Genomic DNA, 26,387 nt, shown 5'->3' with positions numbered 1-26,387 from the left:
TCATTTGAAAGCTAGAAAGAGTCAGAAGAAGAAGGCAAATCATTCAAAAAACTATAAAAAAGAAAAAATTAAAGCCAAATGAAAAGTTGCTTAACATTTGCCATTCTATAGCATACTAAAAGTTAACTGAAAGGTGAGCTACCCCTTTAAAACATAAGGTATTCACATTTCTCATGCTAGACAAATAGCAGTATCTTAAAAATCTAAAAAAACTTCTTAAAGGTAAAGAAGGTACAGTCAGGGCAGCCATCATGGGGGGACAGGGGGGGAGAGTTGTAGGGGGCCCGAGGGTAAAGGGGGGCCCTGCCACGCCACACTTACTTGATTAGCTGGGCCCCCCATCTTTCTGAGAGCTGCTGACTTCGGGAAGGCATGGACGTTTAAGGGGTCCTGGCCACCAATTTTCTTATAATGTGGTGGGGGGGGGGGGCTGGCCACCAATTTTTTTTTCTCATGTGGGATCCTAGCCACCAATATTTTTTAATGGGGGGGGGCCCGGGCCACAAATGTTTTTTTTATGGGGGGGCGCTGACCACCAATATCTTTTTATTTTTTATTAACATGTGGGAACCCAAGCCACCAATATTTTTTTTGTTTTTTTACTGTGTGGTGGGGAGGGCGGACCTGTAGGTGGGGCTTGCAGTAGGCGTAGCCCAGGGGGCCCAGGAAATTTTGTCGCATGGGGCCCTGCAATTTGGGTACAGTTATTGCTGTTAGAAATGAACACCCTCTGGTAGGGTTGCCACTCGGCCAGTATTTTACCGGCCTAGCCATAAAACACCTGCCAAGGCCGGGGCTGGTATTACAAATTTGAAATACCCCTAACAAAACGTACCTTTTCTCCACCTTCTGCCCATTGCACTACGTGGCTCTGCCCATTTTACATCACTGCCTATCCCTTTTGTCCACGCCCCACCACCAGGCGGTGGAAATTTTATGAAAAGGTGGCAACCCTCTGGGCTATAACATACAGGACAATTTCTGAAGAATTCATAAGGACCATCAAAGAGACAAGTGGCCAGTAGAGAAAGTCTTCACTACAAGATCCATAAGGCTTTTTTTTTATAGAAGGAATTAAATGGTAAATTTGCCAACTCAACAACAGCCGGCAAGTTCGTTACACAATTGGCACAATTCACAGTACAATTATATATTTTAGCGACTTGTTTTTACTGCGATTTTCACCGACACCAAATGCACGTCAATGTTTGTCCTGTGTGTTCATTCTTAATTAATGTCTTCATTCGGCTCAGATGTGGCCGAAATGGTAGGGTGAGCGACAATTGGCACAACTACAGACTGGTCCTTACAGTGTTCCTCGTGGGCAGAAGTAAAGCCAATGCAGGGATTCCAACAAAGGAACGCTGACAATGAGGAAAGCACTGTGAACTAACTTCACCTTCCCAATTATAGGAATGTTTACTCTCTACGTCTGTATACAGAGAGAGATTCATAGGTTAAGAAACATGATGCACATTAGTTTGCCCTGCTCCTATCGTGGTGGCTGTCATTTTTCAGGTACAAATGGAGCCTCAGTAGCTGGCTGGTGCAGGGCCATCCTATTCTTTGGCGATTATTGAAGCCAACTCTTGCACTGCTCTCCCCATGCAATTATATGAACAGGTCCGGCCATGTCTTTTCCCGGTAGACTTCAATATTAATGGTTCCTCCCCTGCCAAATAATCAGGAAACTAGTAGAAGGCTTAATTGTCTGTACCAAGCAATTATGAATAAATGAGGCAACTCTCAGACACGGAAGTACCTTGTTTTACTCAGGAAGTGGAGCATAAGTACCGTGCAGTAGATGTACTTTTCTAAATCGGTATAAAGTCCCCTGAAACTGTAATAAAACAAAGAAGCCCAATATGGTCTCTGAGTAAGATATGGTGGCATCCCAAGCATGTGCGTAAGACATAAGCACACGGAGATTTGATTTAAGAGCTTCCTCCTGTTTCAATCAGAGGTCAGAATAATGGGTTATTAAAAGCACTTTCACTTCCTCTACACCAAAGGGCCGTCTGCTGCCTGCAGGCATTGGCTTCTCCAAGCAATTTGTCCGCCTGCTGTCTCCATGTCTTCTCCCTCCTGCCCGTATCTACTTGTTTGGGGTTAGGGCATGTCGAGCCAGCTTGAGAGGCTTCCATGAGAAATCTCCGTCACTTCCATGTACAGGCTTAAAGGGTTATAGGTTAGAAAAAGTCTGATATTCTATTTATCCAAATGGACAGTATATAAACACTCGCCGCAGGAAGGGCTAAATGACTCCAGAGGAAAAAACAACAAGTTCCGGCCCAAGGCTGAAAATCAATTAAGGTCTCGTACAGAAGCTCAACCAAAACACAGAGCCCCAATTGCCTGAAATATTTCTCGGGACAGAGAGCCCAAGCAGCTGTATCATATGTGAGTGGTGATGGAACATCCAAAGGAAATACATTGTGCATCTGGGCTGATACCACTTCTTCTTCACTGCTTCAGTTGCAGCTGAACTGTAACATGAAACATTCACCTTAAGACTTACAGATGTCCTTCAAATGTGGCCCTTTCAGTCTTCTTTAAGCAGGGCAAATGTAATAGGTCAATCCTGGATCAATCGTGCTGTGCCAATCTGTCTCTCTCCAAAGGGTAAGAGCTAGTGGTCAATACCAGAGGGAGCCAGAATGGGATAAAAATGAGAGGCTGAAACTTTAAAAGGCAGTTCTCCTTAAAATGAAATATTAGTGCAATGGAGACAATAGTGGGGTTCATTTAAGAACGCTAGGTCAATTGTCACATGTCACATGACATGGAAAGATTTTTTGCTCAAAGCCCAACAGTTTTGCGGTTATTCCCCGTGTACCCAGGACTCTACCTTGGCCATGAGATAACGTATCCCAAGTTCATTGTTTTCTTGTCAATATCTTTCTAGCCATATCTTTCTGTTCAGCGTCCCTCCTATTATTTCTGCACTTAAATCCATTTCTCAAAAGAGCAAACAGATTTTTTTATATTCAATTTTGAAATCTGACATGGGGCTAGACATATTGTCAATTTCCCAGCTGCCCCAAGTCATGTGACTTGTGCTCTGATAAACTTCAATCACATTTTACTGCTGTACTGCAAGTTGGAGTGATATCACCCCCCCCCCCCCGTTTTCCACCCCAGCAGCCAAACAAAAGAACAATGGGAAGGTAACCAGATAGCAGCTCCCTAACAGCTGCCTGGTAGATCCAAGAACAACACTCAATAGTAAAAACCCATGTCTCACTGAGACACATTCAGTTACATTGAGAAGGAAAAACAGCAGCCTGCCAGAAAGCATGTCTCTCCTAAAGTGCAGGCACACGTCACATGACCAGGGGCAGCTGGGAAATTGACAAAATGTCTAGCCCCATGTCAGATTTCAAAATTGATTATAAAAAAATCTGGAGTAGCACTATTAACTGGTGTGTTTTGAAAAAAACATGATTTCCGATGACAGGACCCCCTTAAAGGTTCATTTCAAGCGGAACAGCCCCTTTTGTCTGCCAATGGCACCTGTAATTTGCCAGGTATATAGAATGAGAGTTTAGTTTCTCATGCCTTTATTTATCCTTTAAACTGAATTATGAAACCTATAACATATAACTTATTACTTGTCTCGTGTGCAAAAACATTTAATGTCAGTGTCCATGTCATCATAACGTGCCAGAGCACAAGCTGGAAGGAATACAGAGTCCACATAGCAAGTATAAAATACAATGTTCATAGGGAATGTAAACAAATTTACCATATTGATAAGCTGTGTGTGAACAATATCTTCCACCAGGACAGCGGTTTCATGTAACGGGCGGCGGGCATCACCCAAGGAGAACCTGCAATGCAAACATAAGAATACCCTTTAGTAACATTGTAGTAACAAAGCACAACAACTTGTATCATATCCTTCCAATACAGCAACCTCCAACTCGTTCACCCATAGCCAGGCACAATGGCAAAAGGAGAAGTCTACTTGTATGTTACACCCAACTTACCACTAGGTGTCTCTGTTCTCAATCTATTGAAATCAGTTAGAGCAACCTACCACTTGGCCTTTTTTAAAGCCCATTTCTAAGTAGGGTTTATATCCTCTCTAAATGAGATGAATATACAAAGACAGAAACTTCAGTGCACACAAACAGCTATGCATACAGATTCAATTGGATGTTCACGATAACTTAACTACTGGTTTGCAGTCAGTCTTTCTATTTAAGCTATCCAGTTGGGCCTTTAACCCACCTCTTTCTTTTTGCAAAGACTATCCACCTGGACATTACTTGCCATACATGGGCAGACCCATACAATATTCCAGTTGGTACCGGTGGCCACCTTTTCATTGTTTTGGTAAAATAACCTGAACAACCAGAACCACAGGAAGCGAAGAAGAGCCGCAGATGTGTCTCCTCTCAACTTTCTTTTGGCCAATGGACATTTTCCTTTAGGACCACCATGATTATCAGACTGAAGGCCCCTGTAGAGGCCATAGATGCCCAGAAGGTTGGGCAGTATGGTTAAAATTGACCAAATCTTTACCATGATAGAAGATGAAGTTGCACTGCCCAACTCATTTTTATGTTTACTGGGTCAGTTAGCTTACATATGCATTGTTCCTGGGCTGGAATATTTCACACTGATAATGTCCTACTTCGCAATCTGTGGAGCCCACAGATAGGTAGGGGGATCATCATCTGGCCTGTGGACCTCAAGTTGGACAACACTGGATTAAAATGAAAGTGCAGTTAAAAAGTTAGAATAGGTACATATACAACATACTATACCACAAAAACGTAAAGTTTCCCTTTTATATAAATGGCCAAGTACGAGAATTTTTCTGCACTTCCAGATACCATGCAAAATAAATACACATTCTTGGATTTCAAGATGAACTTGTACAGCTTCACCCTGATCCTCAGCATCGTTCAAAAGATATAAAGATATAAGGGAAATACTAATGTGAAACAGGCAGCAGGTCCTTTCATAAATATACATCACTCGGCTGCCATGAAGACCTCAAGCATGCAAAATATGAGCCCCGTCTATGTATGATCTGATCAGCTATCTGCTATGTATTAGTCTGGATGACACGGCAAAGAGAGAAAGCCATGCAATATATGCGCCAGGCTAGGGTGGCCAGTAGCACATGCCATATACTAGACTGAACTTGACTGCACCTTGCTGGATGTGGGAAACCCTTGCGTGACCAAAACAGTGTTTGATTAGTTGTGAAATGTCTCTTCATTTCTCACTTCCCTTATGGTTTCCTGCCTATTGGAGAGAGCACTGTCTGTTTCATCTGGTAATTAGGGTACACACAGGAGCATATGTAGGAAAGCTAGGGCCACAGTATAAGATCTAGTGGTGAATCGTGGCCGTGCTAAGCGAAACCTTTGAATGCACTATTATTCCAAATGCTCAAAGGGTGATTATTTCTACATGTCTTCATCTAACAACATACATTTTTAGGCTCCAACCTCAAAGATGGGCAAAATGTGAATATCTCAGGGCCTACTATACTTCTGGAACCTCTAGCACTCATGAGGTACAGTATATGTCCTCTATTTTTACACACCTACGTGTTAACATAGTTAACTGAAAATTGGGAAGTTTGTAGTCAGTAGGGCTGGGGATTTTTTGAGAAAAAAAAGCAGGAATAATGATGGGAATGAAAGAAAGCACAAGCCAGGGCCCACTTGCGATTTTCCTGGTACCCTGGCAGGCCAGTCCAACCCCACTTTTAGACCATGCCCCTGAAGGACCCTGGCCCTGTTTAGTTATGCTCTAGTCTCCCGGAAAACTGTCCTCATCCAAGTCCCAAAGCTATTGGTGTCTTTAAATCTTGACTGCCCCTAAATATAGACAGTTTTATTTATTGATATAAAGATTTTTTTTAAAAAATTGACATTATTGTTGTTAGATCAACAACCTATTCTTGCCAATGCCTATGGATTTTATGTTTTGTGCACACTTTGTAGGTTGTTACAAGAGTGCATAGCAGTAATAAACAAGAGTCACATCTTTTTGTTCACATTTTAGCTATCTAGAAAAAAAGATGGGGGGAAGCTGATTAGTAGCTATTTCCAATAGAAAGGGGGGGGGGGACTTTTCTGACTCAGTCCCTGGATAGACACTGCACTAAGAGCAGTATTAACAGTAGATACTTAATGTATTTTCTCACAGGCTAAATTTGCCTTGAATTGAACTATATGAATAATGTGGGTGAGTCTGTCAGTGGCTAAAAGTGTTTCTTTCCGCAACCTAGAGATTAGGGTGGATTCAGGGGAAACAAGTACAAGCTAAGCCACAATTACCTACCTCCAGCTAGCATGTGGCTGCCTAAAAATATGTTGTTCTGGTGTTCTCATTATTGGAAAGACATGATGTATGTTCCACATATAGTCACGTGCCTTATCTTTGGTTTGTGCTTCGCATTGAAATACCACTAAATGTGAGCCGAAGATGCAGCTCTGAGCAGAGACCCAGGACGGAAGCATTAAAGGGAACACTGGGCAAAAAGTTGCAACAAACTGTGTATTTGATTTATTTAAATAAAGCTCATTTGTAGCTGTGTAGGCAGTCCCACAAACCACAGCAAGTAGCAAGTGCAGTGCAATGTGTAAAGTCTAAAAAAAGAGGCCACCCAAAGGTGAACCAGTTGGTGTTGGTCACAACTTTCCGTAGGCTTATAAAATACGGCAAGTGAAGAAAATGATGTATGTTATTGAGCTAAGGCGGCTGGTGGCCCTATGCTGGCTGACTCTCCATGGTTAAAAGGGTTCTAGATCAGTACACGTCAATGCCATGCATAGAAGATCCCATGGTCACTGCTGGGAACCATTTTTTCTCTGCAAACAAAAATACTAACATTTGGGTGCACTTCTAAGATAAGGCCCGTTTGCTACAACTGTGACTAAGACGTTTCATGTCGACTGCGCTTCACACTTAATTTTCCCACACTCGACCTACCAACTTCTTCCCACACACAAAGGACCATCGTAGACATCAGCGCAGTGGTTTCTGCAAAAAAAGATGTGAAAAACCACGCAAGCTAGCCACAGACACTTCCTCTTCGGTGTATTCGTCATTTTCAGACTCTCTCAAAGCGCCGTGTGACTAATTTCTGTTATGTCTCATGTAACGGTATCATGCTTGTGTATTCCCGATTCTTAGCTCCACAGCGAGCGAAACCAGCTGCACCCACCAAATGAGCACCACTCCAATCAATGGAAATGTTTAGAAGTGGCGATTGCTGTTGGGACTACTGTATTGAGGTATTAAAGTACCTAAATGTCAATGTATGAGTCAGATAAAAAATAGTACAATGTGATTTTTTTTTAAATGCCACCTAGGTGGACCAGGTGGCAGTTGGTCTAGGTCACACAAGCAACTTTCTCCAGTCAGGTCATATGGTTTTACTATGGTGACCACTTGGCTGATGCAGTTATAACCACAGAAGGCTAGGTCCAATAAGTAACATTGCACACTCTTGACTTGTTCAACTTCCATGCCTCACTACTAATCAGAAAGGACTATGGCATCCCATCTAAATTTATATGCAAGTTTCCATAAAACCAAAAATGATATTGTACCCATTTTCCTTTAACATGCATGGAGCTTGTATCAGAATAATGTATACATATATTTAGTTCAGTTTAAAAAAAACATAAAACAAAAAGATTAGTCATCCTATCACAATAACCATCACAAACCCACACACGCAAAGAGAACCTCCTTCCTTCTTGCTGCAGTCTATCTCAATGATCTGATATCTGACTGGCTTCCACTGTAGAAGGGAACTGGTCCATCTGCAAATGTGTCTTTTAACTAATGCAAGAACCGTAGGGCTGCCTTGCAAAGAAGAAGAAGTGGTGAAACGAAGATTTTTGTCAACACCGGTTACTGCATCTCAAGTGAAGCAACCATCACAGATTTTGAAGAACACGCCTATATTTAAGCAAATGTTCAAAAAAAGTAGGAATTAGCACTGCAAAATGTAAAGGCAAAATCAACGTCATGTTTGTATAATGTTTCGAACCGCATTAATGAATGGGTTTCACAGACCCTTGTTTGCCTAATAAATCTGAAATGGTGAGAAGATTCAGCACTCACTAACGATGTGCTTGATTCATTTTTGGAAGCCAAGGCTGACTGGGAGATAAGTCGTACAGAGCAATGTAGGAAGAATGCAGTAGATACAAATCCCACGAAAGTCGGCCTCAATGCAGTACCTGCATCTCACAAGGGTTCCTCTGGGGCTATTCTTCTGGATGATAACCAACACACACTTAGAATATCTTTATAAACCCATCTTTCAATTTCACTATTTAGACCCAGAGTTCCAGATAAGTGCATTCAAGGTTACTTTCATGTGGGATTCCCTAAGGGGCATATTTAATAAGTCACAGACAAGAACTGCATTTGTTCCTGGAAATGTCTCTTTTTATAATTGGCCAACTGCACAGTGTTCTGCTAACCAGAATATCAATTCCCTGTACTCAACAGTTCACGTCAATCCATTGTGTGTGGAAAGTGACCATTAAAATATATATAAGAAAATTGAAATACATATCCATAACCATTTGGCCTGAAATGTGTGGGGTAGAGCAAAACCCAATCAGATTTTGCTGTATACTGTGAATCCTTACCTTACCCAATCCACAAATCCTAACGCATTAAGAGTATTTTAGTCTGTTTTGTGTTGCCTTGCCTTTCCTGCATTGCTCTAGTATGGGGGACCCCTTCCTTTTTTACACACGAGCCAAATTCAAATATAAAAAGAGTTGGAGAATAACAAAAGCATTGACTATATGGCAGAGTCTATGTGGAGTGGTAGGCTACAGGAGACTGTTTGGCAGTACACCTGCTTTTTACACAACCAATACTTGCCCCCAAACCAGAAATTCAAAAATAAGCACCTGCTTTGAGACCACTGGGAGCAACATCCAAGGGGTTGTTGAGCAACATGTTACTTACGGGATCACTGCTCTAGTATATTCTACTAAATCTCTGATCTTTCGACTACTTACCCCTGTTCCTGTCAATTGTGTTCTATGATCATCACCATCACTGCCCAGTTCCAATTTTTGCCCTCTCTGGCCAGGGCAGGAAATATCTCTAGGAAGTCAAGGAACTTGCCTCAAGCAAAATTGGTGTGGAGTGATATGCAGGGGCCAAACATCAAGAAAGTTTGTGCACCATGGGCACAAATAATTCTTTGCTTGGCGCTATCTGTTCTTTACCCATTCTGCCCTAATTCAATCTGTCTAGAATCTTTTTTGGGCACCTGCCTTCCGGGATTCCCTTTAGTCTCTTTATAAGCTTTCTTATTTTAAAGCTAAACTGCCTTGTTTTATTCTAATCTTAATAATTAAGAAATACATAGACAAATACAAAGTGGCTTTCAGGAAGGATCTGTGACAGAAAACACCACCGGCTGAACACTAATGATAGAGAACGAGGAAGTTGTGATGCTTGTGCTGTTCATACAGTGTGAGAGATGTGGAATGTACATTTGTTGGTAATATACTAGAAACCTGTGTCTTCAACAAAAAGAATGTTTATTAATATAGTGCTGAAGCTTCATTGTTCTTAACACGGCCTGTGTTCCTTGTAAAACAGATTCACATAAATCCTCAGCTGTTGAAAGCTGTTCTATTGTTCCTGCAGGACACCTTCCAACGCTCTGAGTGATTATGGGACTGGGAATCTTCTTCTCGCTCTTTGTTTCCAAATCTGACCACAGTGGTTCAATTTGATTCAGATCTGGAGAGCCTGCGGCCACAGAAGATGCTAAACTCCATCTGACTCTCTAGCCTGGCTTGAGCATGATTTGCTGTGTATATAACGCCACTATCTTTAAAAATGTCAACTCTTGCTTAAGGGCAGTGGCACACGGGGCTACTGGGGGAGATTAGTCGCCCAGCAACAAATCGCCTCTTCTTCGGGTGACTAAGCTCCCCTAAATGCCTTCCCGCCGGTTAGAATGTAAATCACAGGCGGGATGGCACTTGGATCGCTTCAGAAAGGCAACTTTGGGTGATTTTGTAAAACTAATCATTCCGCGTACCAACCCGCCGGCGATTTATATTCTAGCTGGCAGGAAGGCATTTAGGGGAGATTATTCACCCAAAGAAAAGGATTTGTCGCTGGGCAACTAATCTCCCCCAGTAGCCTCGTGTGCCACTGCCCTAAGGGCAGAGACACATTGTCAGATTCAGGGAAATTATCTTAATTTTCCAAAAGTCACCTGAAGTTTCAACTTCAGGCAACTTCAGAAAACGAAGGGCTCCGAGTGCCATCCCGCTGGCTATTTTCATTCTAGCCAGCGGGAAGGCAGTTCAGGGAGATTAGTCGCCCCTAAGAAAAAGGGAGTTTTGTCGCCCAGCGACTAATCTCCCCGAATCTGACCGTGTGTCTCTGCCCTAAAAGTGTGTTTGCACCGCAATGATGTTCCTAATCACCTAAGCCGCAGTTTTATTTTATCCAGAGACTAACTGGATTACTGCAGGGAGACCAATAACACTCTTTTTATACAAGCCTTTCCAATGAAACAAAAAAGCTAAAAAAGATGCTGCTATTTACGTTGGTTGAATGAATTAGATGTACCAGTGCCTACTGATGGTAGATGGACAAATAATTTAGTTTTACTCTCTCTCTCCCAGTGCAAGAAAGAATAATGTAATCCTTTCTTGCCCTTTCCAGTATTAAGGGTGATATTTATTGCTTTATAATACAGAAACAACCAAACTGGGAGAGAGAGTTTAATCCAATGCTTTCCCTCGCTTTATACCTGACATTCCAAGTGGAGTCAAGTGGGAGTGAGAACACAGGAGTTCCAGAGTTAATGTGGCAAGTGTTTAAACGATAATGGATTCCAGGAATGTTTTTATTCTCAGGCTTATGTTAAGGCTAGGTGTATACCGCTCCTTTAAGGCCCTGCAGTTCTGGAAGCAATTTGAGAAGAACATTGTGAAATCCAAAAGATAGGAAGTCACTTCAGGTGAAGCCACCAGAAAGGTCTTGTTTTCAGGAAACCGCTGTACAATCACCATGTAAATAAATAAACCCTGGGTAATGGTTCTCCTCATTTCATCTACTTTTTCTTGTTAAAAAGAGAAGAAGAAAAAAAAGACGTCCATCAGCAGCTTAGACAGAACACAGAACAAAGCGAAAAACAAGCAATAAAAGTCTCAAAGCTGGTCTACTTGCCAGGAGGAAGAAAGGCAGAGATTCCTGTAGATTAAACTCATCCAGTGCCATTCTTTAAGGTAACCGCATGATTAGAGGAAAGAGCATATACAGTGTTTAGAAGTCACCATCAGCTAATTCCTTGTCATTCTGATACCAGTACGAATCATTTGATTAATTCATTTTACATGTCTATTCTTATTCTAACAATATTCCCAACCAAGCCAGAGCCAGCAGCACCCTTGGCATACAAATGTTGATGATGTCCATTTCCTCCTCTTGCTATTAATAACTCCCAAGACAGAATAGGGCTTTAGGTAAATGTTTAGAATACACACACTCTCCTTTAATCGCCTTCTGAATGACTGCATTCAGGGTGTGATCTAAACAAAAGAAATATAATTCCGAGCCTTCAGACGTCAAATGCCCCCTTTCAGAAGGCCTTTCCCGACTTCTCATTATAACACATCATGTGAGCTGTGAAACGGTCCCTTGTAAAATGCATCCATTCATAAACAGTCGCACATGATGGAATTAAAACACTGCCATTCTCTATTAAAAAGTGATTAGCTGTAGATCATTGAGCATTCACAAGGGCTCATTGACTTGCTAATTTCATTGACCTTGGACTTGGGTGAGGTGACAGAAAAGAGGAAACCGCAGAGATATGTTGGGCGGCTAGACATAAGTAAATGATTTTTATTATAGGTGGACTACACTCAGGGTGGCAGTTATAGAAGCAGGGGGCCCTGACCATGCCAGAAGTCTGTGGCACCATCTAATGGGGAAGTGCATAAAGCATGGGTGTCAAGTCTACAGGGTTGGACTGGGCCAGAGGGACACAGAGAAAAAACTTGGTGGCCCCAGCGACCCAGACTCACTCACGCTATGCAAGAAGAAGCCGGAAGAGGATCTCTCCATGGTGCTCACTGGTATAACCCCGGGCCTGTATAGTTTTCTGTTGATAGGAGCCCTGACCCTGGGTTTCAGGTAAGTCAATACAATCACTTGGGTGCCTAACATTTGGCAGCCCCAAGTGCACAAAGCCTTTCCTTCTCCTTTAAGGGGAGGGGGTGTGGCACAACAAGTAGGACTTCAGGACCGCGGGGGTATGTGGGGACCCAATCCATTGCTGCAAGTCTATTCTCAGGTCTTCAGTTATCAATGGGAAGTAAATACAACAACAAGGGTTTATTTAGGATTCCAAGTGTAATTTTATAAACTATTTGCCATGTTTTTCAACTACAGTGTAGAGTTCTCTTTTTAATTCAAGCGAAATTGCAGACATGAAGGGTAGTTGCGTCTGACGGAATTATGGCTGTCATCATTTCCCGGTGTCAGAATTAAAATTAAATTGGTGTATCATTCTTTAGGCTCAAGTACTCTGCAGTCATTGATGCTGCCCGTTGCAGGAACTCTAGAGCTACTTTTAGGTTGGATTTAGAACAGACGGTAGCACCAGTGCAGAACACAATTATAGTTGTGACTTTGGGGGTGGCGCTATGTTATAGGGGGCTCTGATCAGCCACAATTTTGGAACAGTTTGGAATAGGACAGTCTCTAGAAAAACTGGGCTGTTGAGTTCAAAACTGGACAGGAGGCAACTTTAGCATAACCCAAGGTGGGTAAAATGTTCACCTCCCCGGGTCATGTTTGGCCTCATCTTCAACTAGGCCTCCTCTTAACCACTGGGCCTTCTTTCCTCCTTTTACAACAATGGTTGGGAGATGCAGCCTCTAAAGCAGGTGTCTCCAACCTTTTTTTTTACCTATGAGCTACATTCAGATTCAAAAGAAGTTGGGGAGCAACACAAGCATAAAAAATGTTCTTGGGATTGGCCATTTGGTAACCCCTATGTGGACTGTCAACCTACAAGAGGCTCATTTTGGTTCTACGCCTGGTCTTTATGCAACAAAACCTACCTCCAAGCCTGGAATTCAAAAATAAGCACTTGCTTTGAGGCCACTGGGAGCAACATCCAAGGGGTCAGAGAGCAACATGTTTCTCACGAGCTACTGGTTGGGGATTACTGCACTATAGTAAAGGACAATCATAACAGCAGGAACTGGAGGAGCTCTGGCCTCAGCAGAAAAGGAAGTCCTGTTCTCACAAAGCACTACACCCTGGTCAAAATGGAGCATCTAAAGATAACATTTTCAAACCTGCCTCTGCATTGATGCAACAGATGGTGCGTACAAAATGTTGGGCAATTATATACATCCCAGAAGTGTTTTTTTGTTTTTGTTTTGTTGCATTATTATATTTGCCCCAAGCCAACAAATAGGTTCCTGCATAGAGTCCAGTACAAGTAAAGATGAGCAAGTTGTCTCTGCTGTATAAAATGAATGGTGAGGTTGGTTATTGTTCATGAAAGGAGAGGGAGAGACAAGTAAATATATAGGTATATTGCTAGTGACAGTATGGTGCCACAGACCTGCTACAGGCAAACAGACAGCAATAACTCCTATACAAAAAGAGGCCGACACCCACTAAAGGCCCAAACACAAATGTTTCCGCGAGTCACACATATTTGGACACTGTGTCATCGCGTTTGATGATGTAATTCACAGACCATTTATTAGCTGTTGTTTTTTTTTGTTTTTTTTAAAAAAAAAATCTTTCCCAGAGTTCTGAGACCTGAGCCGCAGGGTCTGTTCTTGGTTCAACAGTGAATCCAAAAACATATGGTGAAAATGGAAGCTAACTATCCAGTGGTTTTTATATTATTAAACCAATATTTTATGAAGTTTTTCTAATAAGGAAGTGATTATATTGTTTGAAAGGCTGCTCTATACTTTTTCCTCCATCCCAATGTTTTCTCCATATGCTCTTTCGACATCCAAAAAAAAAATACAGTACATTGGACTTTTTCCCAAAAGGCTTTAAATTCTCTCTGGTTTTATTCACTCTGACTCAAACAAGAGTTTGGTATCTAAATGCTTAATTTATTAGCATCTAAATATGCAATAAAACAGGAGCAATACAATTAAATATGGGCTCTGCCTCTATATTAAGTGCAATTAAATATCCTTAATGTTTTTATAGTATGGCAACCAAGGAGATCTGCCTGACGTACGGGCCAACATCCACACATTCTGAGACAAGGCCTCTACCAAATATAAGAGACTACTGTTTCAAGTACATGAACAGATGGGTACAGTGTGTAGATCTGTTCTTCAGAATGGATGGCCAAAAATGGCAGACCTGCATAGCGGGTTTGGCAGCCTCCATGTTTGGACACTTCACTTTGCCTCCATTGTTCCAATCACCACCTACAAGCATGAACACTGGAAACCAGGACTAGATTTGCTTCTAGTGAGCATGCTCCTTCCCAACGATCAGCTACATGGAGCAGAAGTGAGAATCCAAACTTAGTGGCCACAAATGTAGCTACACAGCTATGCCTTAGGAAGATATGGAGGATAAGGGATTTTTGGCTGCAGTTCAGGAAAGAGGCCCGTGGAGAGGGCTCCATGATGACTAGGTTTAGTATTCCTTTATATTTAGGTGGTTATACATGAAAAGATCATCTTGTATGGTGAGGTCGCTAAACAAGCCCAACTTGAGGCAGGCGATATTGGGATGATCCAATCCTGGACCTTAGGGCCCAACAATCTATCTCAGTACTGATAATGCAGGGGGTCGGACCGAGGGCTGCATAGACTACGGCAATTTTAAGTCTGCCCGATCAACTTCTGCCTGATTTCAGCCAGTATATGGGGCTGCCACCAGCAGCTTTTCTTGGCCCGTGTATGGCCACCTTTAGGGTCAAGTGGGGTGATGTGGTTCAGGAAGGGGCAGGGAGAACTGCACAGTGGCCCTAAAAGTAAAGGTTTGGTCGGCTTCTATTTATGGTGTATTTTTCAGTTATCGTTGAAGCACTCAAAAGATCTGGGAGAATATGATAAGATATGGTGCCCACGGCAATGCTTGAATAACACAAATATAATTGTTTGATGGTAATGGAACGCCCTCAACCTCAGTTTGACTCACATTCAGTCCATATGGGGGCGCTATGTTCTGAAGGGACCCAGTTGCCAGATGCTTGTTGCTCTTCCTTTGCTTTGTTCTTTTACATTTATATTTTTGTTCACTTTAAAGTCAATAAAAATTCAGTCCAAATAAAAACAACATTGAACCACCAATTTTCTAGTCCATAAAACAGCCTGATTTTTGGCAACATCAAGATGTCTATAAGGGCAGAGACACACGGTGAGATTCCGGGAGGTTCCCAAACTGCCTTCCCCTCGGCTAGAATGTAAATCACGGGCGGGATGGCACTCGGAGCGATTCGTTTTCTGAACTCACCCGAAGTTTCCTTGTAAGGCAACTTCGGGCGACTTTGGAAAACAAAGCGCTCAGAGTGCCATCGCACCAGCGATTTACATTCTAGCCGAGGGGAAGGAAGTTCGGGGAGATTATTCGCTGTAAAGAAGAGGAGATTTGTCACTGGGCAACTGATCTCCCCAAATCTGACCATGTGTCTCTGCCCCAAAACAAAAAAAAAAAAACAAACAAAAAAATGAGATGTAACCTTTCATTGACACAGCTTACACAAGCACGTACCGAGTACTTCTCAGGGTTCCTTCCTCATTGTTTGATTCCCACGACACTTTCTGCAGAAGTAGAATGAGAAGTCTCACACCATGAAACGTGTTTTGTCTGGGCCACAGGAACGGAAAACACCAGGAAGCACTTTCAGTCAGACTCCCTTGTGAGACTCGAATAAAGGCCTCACTCAGATCACCAGTTGTCTAGAGACCAGGCTGAGAGGCTACTTAGGGTGAATCAAAGGGGAAGTGTGCTCTGCTCTGGAAATCCATCTGCAGAGCCTTTGTAGGAACTATTTATAGGCACCCTGGTGATCCCTTATGCAAACAAGGTCTGTTGATTGAGCAGATAATTGTACAAGGAGAGGCTGCTATTAGCACCACATCTGTAGCCTTAAAGCACCCCCAGCCAGGCTGTATGATGGGAGTTGCAGTTCTACAAAAGCTTAAAAGCCAAAGGTTCCAACTTTTTGCATCTGATTCACTGGGTACAAGACTGGGTGCTGAGGGAACTTTTGAGCTTCCGTCAGAAGAGGGTGGATGGGCCCATTGGCAACTATGTGGAAGTGTGAAACGCCTTAATGAATTGCGTCATTCTGCCCTCTCTATTGCAGCCATTTTTGAGCACCTGTACTTGGGGATCTATTCTTAAAGGAGAAGGAAAGGCATTTTTACTTGGGGGTGCCAAAAGTTAGGATGAAAACCATTTACAAATTATCTCAGAATATCACTCTCTACATCGTACTAAAAGTCAAATGAAATGTGAAAAACACCATTAACCAAAACGGTCCCTTTTTGTTGTGTTGTTGGTCCTGATGTCTAGATCAGCTGAAACGCACAGCAAGCAACATGCGGCGCACGTGGTAGGGAGAGTGAGGCATGAGATCACAGCACTTACTGTACGTGTGGGACAAAGAGCACGGCTGACAGATGCTGAGCTGGTTTTGCATAGTTCAGCAGCTTCCCCTGTGCTCAGAACTGACAGCTCGGAGAAAAGCCACTTCCTCAGCCACAGAATGCGGCACCTGCTCTTGCTGCATTCAATGTGCTCGTCTCGCTACGCTACTCTTCCGATTTGTATAGCAGCCCTTTTAGTTAAGGAAATTTCTCTAGATCCTTCCTGTGTTGTGTTTGGTACTGTCACAACATGCAAACCCAGTCGGTTGTGCAGCACGGAATAACAAAACACACAATATCCTCTACATATAATGTGGCTTTTGCTGACAGTCAGCTGCATGATGAAGGCTGATGTGCTATGGAGGGTCACAGGGTTATAATTATAAGCCAAGAGTTCCCATATGTTACTAATGCAGGATCTACTTTTAGTGATGTCCAATTATGATCTACATCCATATTATCACTTGGGGTCATTAATTAGCACTGGGCAAATTTGGCCATGGCAGTAACCCTTGGCAACCAATCAAAGTGCTGCATTCATTGTTCTTTTTGCAACTGGCTTTAAAAAGCTAATCTCTGATTGGTTGCTATAGGTAACTGCTGGTGGGCAAATTTGCCCAGTGTTGATAAATGAGCCCCACTGTTGTTGGCATTCTGTTCCATGGAAAATATTACTCAAATATTATACTGATTTAGAAGAGAATTTATTCTATCCAGAAAGCTCTGAATTACGCAAAGGCCAACTCCCATAGTCTCCATTTTATTCAAATAATCCAATTTTTTTTTAAATGATTCCCTTTTTCTCTGTAATAATAAAACAGTAGCTTGTACTTGATCCCAACTAAGATAAAATTAATCCTTATTGGAGGCAAAACGATCCTTTTGGGTTTATCGAATGTTTACATGATTTTCTAGTAGACTTTAGGTATGAAGATCCAAATTACTGAAAGATCCCTTATACAACAAAAAAAACAAGTCCCGATCATCCTGGATAACAGGTCCCATACCTGTATTACTATTTCTTATGTAACCTTAACAGAATAAATATCTGAATGAAAAGAATAAGACAGAAGGGTAATTTAGAGAAGCTGTTTTTGGCAGTGTATTGAGATCTACTGAACAACTAAAGGTCTACTAGTAGATCCTGATCTACCTTTTGGACAACCCTGTTATAAGCCATTCATATAGCACCAACATATGCCCCTGCAAAGCTTACAATGTGGTCTTTATTACAAGGGAACCCACAAAGGCACGTGGAGAACATACAACCATTTAAAACCCTCCCATAGTCTTGGAACCAATCAAGTTCTTAACTTTGAATGGCCCAGTGCAGTTAAAGCAATGGCATGAAACATTAGAGCTTATGTCATTACTTAGAAGAGGATGAAGCCTGGCTCGACTGATTCCTGGCTGACACAAGACACAGCGGAGGATGTTGGTGTAACCAAGCCTACGTTGGGTTTTGCTAACCACTCTTCAGCCACATCATTTGATTTTCAAGGTTTTACAACACAGGAGCACACAAGTTAAAACAAAGAAGACAATTTAGAACACAAAGGAGTCACAGGGTATGGTTTAGATCAAGATTGGTGTTAGGTATAGCAGGGCCATGGCCAATTCAGTAAGACTAGCCGTGATCCCCAACCAGTGGCTCGGAACCCCCTTATATCACTCTCCACCAAATTTGCTTGAAGCACGTTCCTCAACAGCCAACAACACAGTCAAAGATTGGAACTGGATGGAGATGGTGATGATCAAAGAACAAAATTGACAAAAATCAAGAGAAATCAGGCAAAAGATCTGAAAACAGAAGATACTACAGCAGTGATACCCTACTAGTGGCTCATGAGCCACATGTTACTCAGCAAACCCTTGGATGTTGCTTCTAGTGGCCTGAAAGCAGGTGCTTATTTTTGAATTCCTGATTTGGAGGCAAATTTTGGTTGCATAAAAATCAGGTACAGTATACTGCCAAACAGGAGCTTCTTGTAGGTTGACAATCCACATAGGGGCTACCAATAGCCAATCACAGCCCTTATTTGGCACCTCCAGGAACTTTTTTTCATGTATGTGTTGCTCCCCAACTCTTTTTATGATTGAATGTGACTAACGGGTAAAAAAGATCTCATTTGGTGACTTGCCAGTGGAGATGACCTTCATGTCAACTTTACGACGCAATCAAGTGCAAGGTAAAGGTATTGGACCTTTTATACAGAATACTCAGGACCTGGGGTTTTCTGGATAAGGGATCTTTCTGTAAATAGGATATTCATAGTCTACTAGAAAATCATGTAAACATTAAAAAAACAATAAACTGGTTTTGCCTCCAATAATTACAAGTACAAGCTGCTGTTTTATTATTACAGAGAAAAAGGAAATAATTTTTTAAAATTTGGATTATTTGGAGAAAATTAAGTTTATGGGAGAAAGTCTTTCTGTAATTCAGAACTTTCTGGATAATGGGTTTCCGGGATAACGGATCCCATACCTGTATAGGAAAACGTTGGTGTATCAGTCAATATAAAGAATGTCTAGGACAATAATAAAGTTTTCACTTGAAATTATTATTAACATATTAATAAAACGCTTGGCTTTCAGGATAGCAAATAGGTACTCTCCCCAAAGCTCACTCTAACTGGCCAACACGATGAGCCCTCCTTGTTACTGCTCCACAGTTTATGAAGCATTGATATTTAAAGTGATTCGATCATGATTTTTATGGTGTAGTTTTTATTCCTAAATTACACTGTTTACACTGCAAATAATTCATGCTAACATGTAACATTTTATTCCTGACCCAACAAGTGTATTTTATTTGTAATATTAGTGTGTAGGCGCAATCTCACATCATTTTGTCTGGTCATGTGCTTTCAGAAAGAGCCAGCACTTTAGGATGGAACTGCTTTCTGGCAGGCTGTTGTTTCTCTTACTCAATGTAACTGAATGTGTCTCAGTGGGACCTGGATTTTACTATTGAGTGTTGTTCTTAGATCTACCAGGCAGCTGTTATCTTGTGTTAGGGAGCTGTTATCTGGTTACCTTCCCATTGTTCTGTTGTTAGGCTGCTGGGGGGGGGGGTGATATCACTCTAACTTGCAGTGGAGCAGTAGAGCACAAAGCACATCACTGGGGGAACCTGGGAAACTGGGAATATGTCTAGCCCCATGTCAGATTTTAAAATCAAATATAAAAAAATCTGTTTGCTCTATTGAAAAATGGATTCAGTGCAGAATTCTGCTTGGGCAGCACTACTAAATGATGCATTTTGGAAAACAAAAAACATGTTTTCCCATGACAGTATCACTTTAAACTAGTTGAGCAATTGAATTAGTGCGGTTTGGTCAACCACGCGCAATGATAAATTCATAAAATAATCAACCTGTGCACAGTATGGGCCTGTGTAGCCTTGGATTGGGCAATCTGAAGCCTTTCTTTCGAAGCGCTCACTTTATTCTTCAATGGGATCCTGAAAGTCCATTTATTGTACTGGGCAGATTTAGCCCCCCCCCCAATAAGTCTCCCAGTGCAGAAAGTTCAGAGCCCTCACTTGCCTCTGTTGCGGCTCCTCAAACAACAATAAAACGACAAAGGAACAAACAGGAGCCAGCTGAGAGCATTAAAGCCATGTCAGTGCAAGACCTTCCCGAACACGCTGTTCCTACACATTTACAAGCGAGTGCGATGTTAGGAGGCTCGGCTGCCCATTCACACCAGCACATTTCACAATGTTCCCAAAACAAGAACAAAAAGCTTCTAAACCTTAGGTGCAACTTACTAATAAACACACCGAGGACTGTAAGAGACGACTAGTGATTGACAATCTCAAAACAAGCAATAATCTGTAAATCTGCCTAGAAAATACTCATAAAATACGGTTCAGTGAACCAGGAACAGAGACGGGGCAGCGAACGAACCCCCCCCCCCCCCCCCCCCGAGCATTTCTGCAAGCTTAGCATAAGGCAAAAAGTGAAAATATTGTTTTAGCTGCCTAAGGCAACTTTTTGCATGTGTAAGTCAATTATCACGGGTTTTCCCATTGCTTGTAATTTAGGATGTGTCGTTAAAACCGCCGGGGAATGGAATCCACCTCTTTGCTTGAGCTCGACGGGAATGGAAAATCTAATCAAACAACACAAGGCGAGAGAGAATGAAATATTGCGTAAATAAGATGCAGAGAGGAATGCAAGGGGATGTCAGAGATGCCCAACCTGCCTGCTTAACTACAACTCCCATCAGCCTTTAGGGAACGTACTGTAAACTCTGATCTAAAGAAAAGGTTTAAAGGAACACTCGTGACTTTATGTTTATAAAGGGATACGGAACATAATAATTAGTCTGTGATTTAAAAGTCACATTTCCAGACATTTCTTTTCAGAAATTTATATAAATTTGTATAAACTGTAGTGATGAAAACACGAAACGCGTAAGGCTGTATTTATTTGGCAGAATAAACGATTTTACTCATATGCCTTTACTCGAATGCCTGCTCTACAATTTTCTGGTTTTAAATTTGATTTGGATGGGGGGTTCACCCAAACGCTCCTCAGATGCGTCATGGACCTGACTTCCCCTGCTCCATCCCAACACCCTTTATGGCAAATGAAAGTCTTGTTCTGGCTTGGCTGCCTCACCTGTGACATCATAGATGTTGGGTCACAGGTTCATACTAGGGCATGCTGGTTAAGGGAAAGGTAAGGTCAGCACAGGTCAAACATTTTTCGACCGATGCATCACTAATATTAAACACAGCCCACCATACAAAAGCCACAACCTCTTCAGATACAAGAAACTGCATCGACCTTCTTATAAAAGGAAAACTGGGCAATATTTTAAAAAAAAAAAAAAATAAAAAAACAAAAGCACAAAATTAACGATAACAATTGAAACTCATACGGGGGAATGTAATAAAAGTCGGTAACAAAAAAAACTATTTGCAATGAGAAAAGTTACGCCTTTGCACAGACAAACTTTACTTTGCGCAAATTTAATATAGCATTTGCGTACCGGGAAACTGTTTAGCGACCACTTCCGACAGTGGAAGACCGTTTGCGAATTTTATAGTTTGCACCAATGCGTAAAAGTCGTTATGTTTGCTCCAAAAGATCACGACACCTTCAAGCACTTCTTAAGAGTGCGCAATTAAAATTTGCAATGCTCAAATACAATTCGCAATGCAATAAGAGTTTAAGGAACAATATTACATTGCGAGATATGATTTTTATTCTTATTGGTACAAATTGTTTTTCTCTTTGTGACTTTAATTACATTCCCCCCATAATCTGTTATCTAGCTAGTAACTCTAAGGGGCCTATTTACTAAAATTTTCTCTATTCATTTTTTAAAATTTCTCTAAAACTCTATTTTAAAATTTGCGATCAATGAAGTGTAAAAACCTCAAAAACCTCTAATACAACATTTTAGCAAGTAAAAGCAGTGGGAGACCTATAGATGTAAATGGGATACTATTAGACCTTTTTTTTTTTTTTTTTTAACCATTCAGAGTTTTAGAGGTTTTTGGATTTTTTTCTGCTAGTTACGCATACCTCCCAACTGTCCCGTTTTTAGAGGGACAGTCCCTCTTTTGACAGCTCAACCTGCAGTCCCTCGTTTGTACTGGAAAGTCCAGTTTTTCTCTGCACTGAACAGCCAGAAAAAGAAACAAATTTTCTAACTTAATTGGCTTTTGGCAGCAGCCACATAAGAAGATAAGATACTTTTGTTACAATTTTGAGATAAGTAAATAAGTAATTGTAACAATTGGGAAAAGTTAGACTCACAGCTTAAAGGTCAATTTACAAACTGTAATTGAAAAGAAAACACAGAAATATGTTCAAACATCATAACCTGCCAAATTTTGTAAAATGAACATGGTAATTAGGGGGTGTGGTCACACAAAATGGGCATGGTCAAAAACGGCGCCGCAATTTTTCCCCCTCTTTTTATTTCCAAAACGTTGGGAGGTATGGATACTGTCCAAAAAACTCATTTTTAAAAGCCATCAAGGCTTGTTGATTTTTTACTGGTGCTTTTTATATTCTGATTTTTTAATGAATTACATGGCATTCACGATTTTGGAGATATCAAGTTTAATCTGAGTTTTAAAAAAAAAAAACTCTAAAACCACCTAAATGAGAATGTTAATAAATGGGTCTCTAAGATTCATATTGAATTCAATTCCAAATTGGAGAGAGAATAAGTAGAAAGGGAATAGTGATGTGCGGGTTGGGTTTTTCCTGACCTGCACCCGAGCCTGCCCTCATCCGACTTCCGGGTACCATTCATAGACCCGCCTGCCGATGATGTCATAAAAGAGGTGGGGCAAGCAGGCTCAGCTATAAAGCCAGAAGCCGGCATTTGAAGGTGGTGGGTGGGAAGAGCAGGAGAAGAGCTCAACCCACACCTGCGAAGAGGAGTGTGAGGTCGGCCCAAACATCACTATGTGCAGGTTAAGTGGGTTCAGGACAACCAACTGCCCCTCAGGATGGTAGGGGAAGGGGTTGGGCCCGACTCTCTACCAGCTCAGTCCTTTTATCTTTCTCCACCATCTTTTTTCTTTTGAAAGTCAAAATTTTGTGCCGCCATTATTTATAAAGGCATGCCAACACCTTACCACCTTACATCAAAGTTGGGTGGGTCAGTGTGGGTACATAAATAATTGTGACGGACCAGATGAGGGCAGGTTACAGTCAACGTGGCTCAAACATTTAATCAGAATTCAAAAAAATAAAAAATAAACCACAGTTGCTAATTCCTAAAAGTAAAATAAAAAGTCCACTTCATACATAAATTGCTGGGCAGTCATTTCCAACAGCGTTGTCCAAGATGTTCTGAGCTGTGGTGAGTTAATAATCTGCCATTTCATGTGTTTTTGGGGCCAAATCATTATTATGATGTCAGCTCAAAAGGCCTATGGAGATCTTGGTCATTAAGGAGGCCATAAAAATCTCTTGGAGGGTCCATCCAAACATTAAATCCAGGCAAAAAGCAGAAAAGCAATTTCCAACAGGAAACTGGAATAGGGAATGCTCTAGCATTGAGAGCATTGCATGTTTTAGAAAATTCCTTCAGCAAAGTCATTTGAGTCAGATCCTCATCATTAACTGTAGTCTATGCACGATAATTAACTACAGGACCTTCTGCACTAATACCCACCTCCTTTCTTTGTGTTTGTTTTGTTAAATTGAAGAACTTTGATCTCGCCATTAGAAGAAGAAGATGAATTTGTCACGGCAACTTACATTGGACATTAGGAACATTCAGTAGTCAGAGTTTTTAGAATTATTTAGATTCTTTGTGTAGATGTTTGTTATTTTAGTTGGGATGGAAAGCGTGGAGGGGATGTGAGGACCCACTTACTGTAATCCAGTCAAAGATTAGGCGCCTCTTATTGTGCTATGGATTGTGTTTGGTGTGAAGAAATTACTGCACTCTGTGTCCTATTTGAGAATCCACAGTCTACTAAACCCTTAATCACAACAAACTGGATCTTTCATTTGGATTATCTGACCCACCGACCCAAGTAGCAGCGTCAATATGTTTTACATCTACATTTCTGGCATTCAGATCCCAATTCTGTGTCGATCTCCAGGTGCTGTGCTCCTCATGGGAGGGGCAGAAGTAATTTCTCCTCTGGTCTTGGTTTTGAGATCTTCTTCGACCCTGGGTGACAATATGTAATCCCACTTGGCTTATAATTGATAGTTTAGAGCACATTTCTTAAGGAACCCGCAGCACCTGTTTCTGTGACTAATCCACCCAAGAGAAAAATGTGTGGGTGAAAGCAAAAGTAGCCTAAAATTTTAAAAGAGGGGTTAGCCTCAAAGACACCACAGGAATTCAGGTCTACAGGCATTTTTTTCCCAAAGTTATAATATCATAACTGCTAAATAAAGAAGAAGCATTGTCCATGACTTATGGACACACTCAAGGTCAACCATATGCAACAATGTCTCTATCCTTAAAAAAAAGTGTTTTCTTGATATCTCCAAGAAAGAAAGTTACATAAAAAGATCTTATGGTCTTCACAAAAAAGTGGATCATAAGAAGGTCATATGCAGACATCAACCAAGGAGTACACTGCTCTCTCTCTCTTTTTCCCAACCATGCAGCCACAATAACAGGTGCTGCAAACAATTTATTTTTAATAACAATTTGGATGCCATGGTTCCACTTACCCAAGCAACCAGGAAGCAGTCTCCACATTAAAGGCATCCAAGAAAAAACAATAATGCATTTTTTGAAGACCCATTAAAGCATTGGACAAGCAGTGGCTGTTGTGCAAAAGTACATAACTCTGTACTATGATTATCTTTAAATGCCCATTCAGCATTTTTCTCTTCTCTCCGTCTGACCCAACCTGCCCTGCATCGTAACTCTACAGCTCCACTCATGAATGATGCCTGAAGCAGTGGTGGGTATGAATAAGTCATCAAACTGCTTTCCTACAAGCAAACCAAATCTTATTTATGGCTGCCTTATCCGCCAGCCTCTCTAGGGTCACCCGATACCAAATGTTAAAAGGCTAGCTCTGCAAATTAGTGCACTCCCGAGGCTTGTTTGCTTTTCAGCATTGGAACAAACCACTCTTTATAAATAAAATCCTGCCACCCTCACTGCAAGCGTTCATGTTCCTTAGCTAGAGGGAAAAGAAGAATTTATCTAAGAAAGAAAAAAAAATCAGAAAAATGTTGTATTGTTTGAGACACATTGGAGATTTGCCATGGGGGCTTTAGATATCCAGATGAGGATGACTTGAGACTCTACAACTCCCTGCTAAGAAAGGACATCAACTCCCAGAATCCTCTGCCGGCCATGGCTGGAAAGTGTAGCTCAAACCCACCAGGAATCGACATCTCCTCCTGGGTGGCACCATCCCAATTACAATGAATAGGCAGAAAGAGCTATTTCCAGTTGACGTTTAGCAACTTTTTTTTTTTTTATAGGAGCGATTTAGAATACCTAATTATTTTCTTACACCATCAACAGTGCCAGCAGTGTGATAGGAAGCAGACGCCACTGGCAGCCATAGGTGTTATATCATTTCAGCGTTTCAAGAGGGGAAAAAAAAAAAGAAGGAAACCGGTGAACATATTCACGTCCAAATACAGAGGCTGCTCTTTGGGGTCCTTTAATGGATCCGAAAAAAGGTCACAGAGCGTTAACAGCCACTAATTTTTCCCCGCGTTGTGTATCCTAACTGTTATTAGTGTAATTTAAACCTTTAATGCTTTCAATCTCACCCTCCAGGCTGCCTGTACACCTCGTCTTTTGCAGGCTGAATATTTATTAATACTTGCTTAGCCTATAACGCAAAGAGCGGAACGAATACAGCAACGCTATATAAAGATATACACGCGGACGAGCATCTCATGTCACAATCAATTTCTTTGCCCAACATCCACGCTGAGCGGATGAAATATTTTTAGAAGATTGCCTTGGCTCTGGCATAAAGACCAGACACATACCGAGAGGAACGCATACCCAACGAGCTCACACAGCCAAACTTGTTCGGGACACTAGCGTCGGCCCAATGTCAATGTTGTTCTTACTTTTTTTAGGTCACAGCGTGTTACACCTTCTGTCAATGGGTGATGACAAATTTATTCTACCCATCCGCTTTGGTCTCAGAACATGGCAAAGGTGACCACATCAGTCACCGTGATCCCAAATAGGACCCTCTCCCTGCTGCAGCATTCCTCATTAATATACCCATTTGATATTGGTTGAGGTTGGCTTTGGCACCCAGGGATCGTACATACAGTA

At 41.5% G+C, this 26,387-nt stretch overlaps 1 protein-coding gene across 4 annotated transcripts in view; it reads right to left on the bottom strand.

The window, feature by feature from the left end:
- The window catches only part of supt3h.L (SPT3 homolog, SAGA and STAGA complex component L homeolog), a 307,390-nt gene that overhangs the window by 138,741 nt on the left and 142,262 nt on the right, over positions 1-26,387 (bottom strand). For all 4 annotated transcript variants that reach the window (XM_018261992.2, XM_018261990.2, NM_001093940.1 and 1 more), the window contains one exon: positions 3,746-3,830. In XM_018261992.2, the coding sequence (XP_018117481.1) occupies positions 3,746-3,830 (85 nt within the window). The remainder of the gene's footprint in view (positions 1-3,745; positions 3,831-26,387) is intronic.

The sequence above is a fragment of the Xenopus laevis genome, chromosome 5L, assembly GCF_017654675.1.
Source record: "Xenopus laevis strain J_2021 chromosome 5L, Xenopus_laevis_v10.1, whole genome shotgun sequence".
Lineage (NCBI taxonomy): Eukaryota > Metazoa > Chordata > Amphibia > Anura > Pipidae > Xenopus > Xenopus laevis.
Note: the sequence above shows the minus strand (reverse complement) of the source record. Positions and strands in the feature narration are given on the sequence as shown.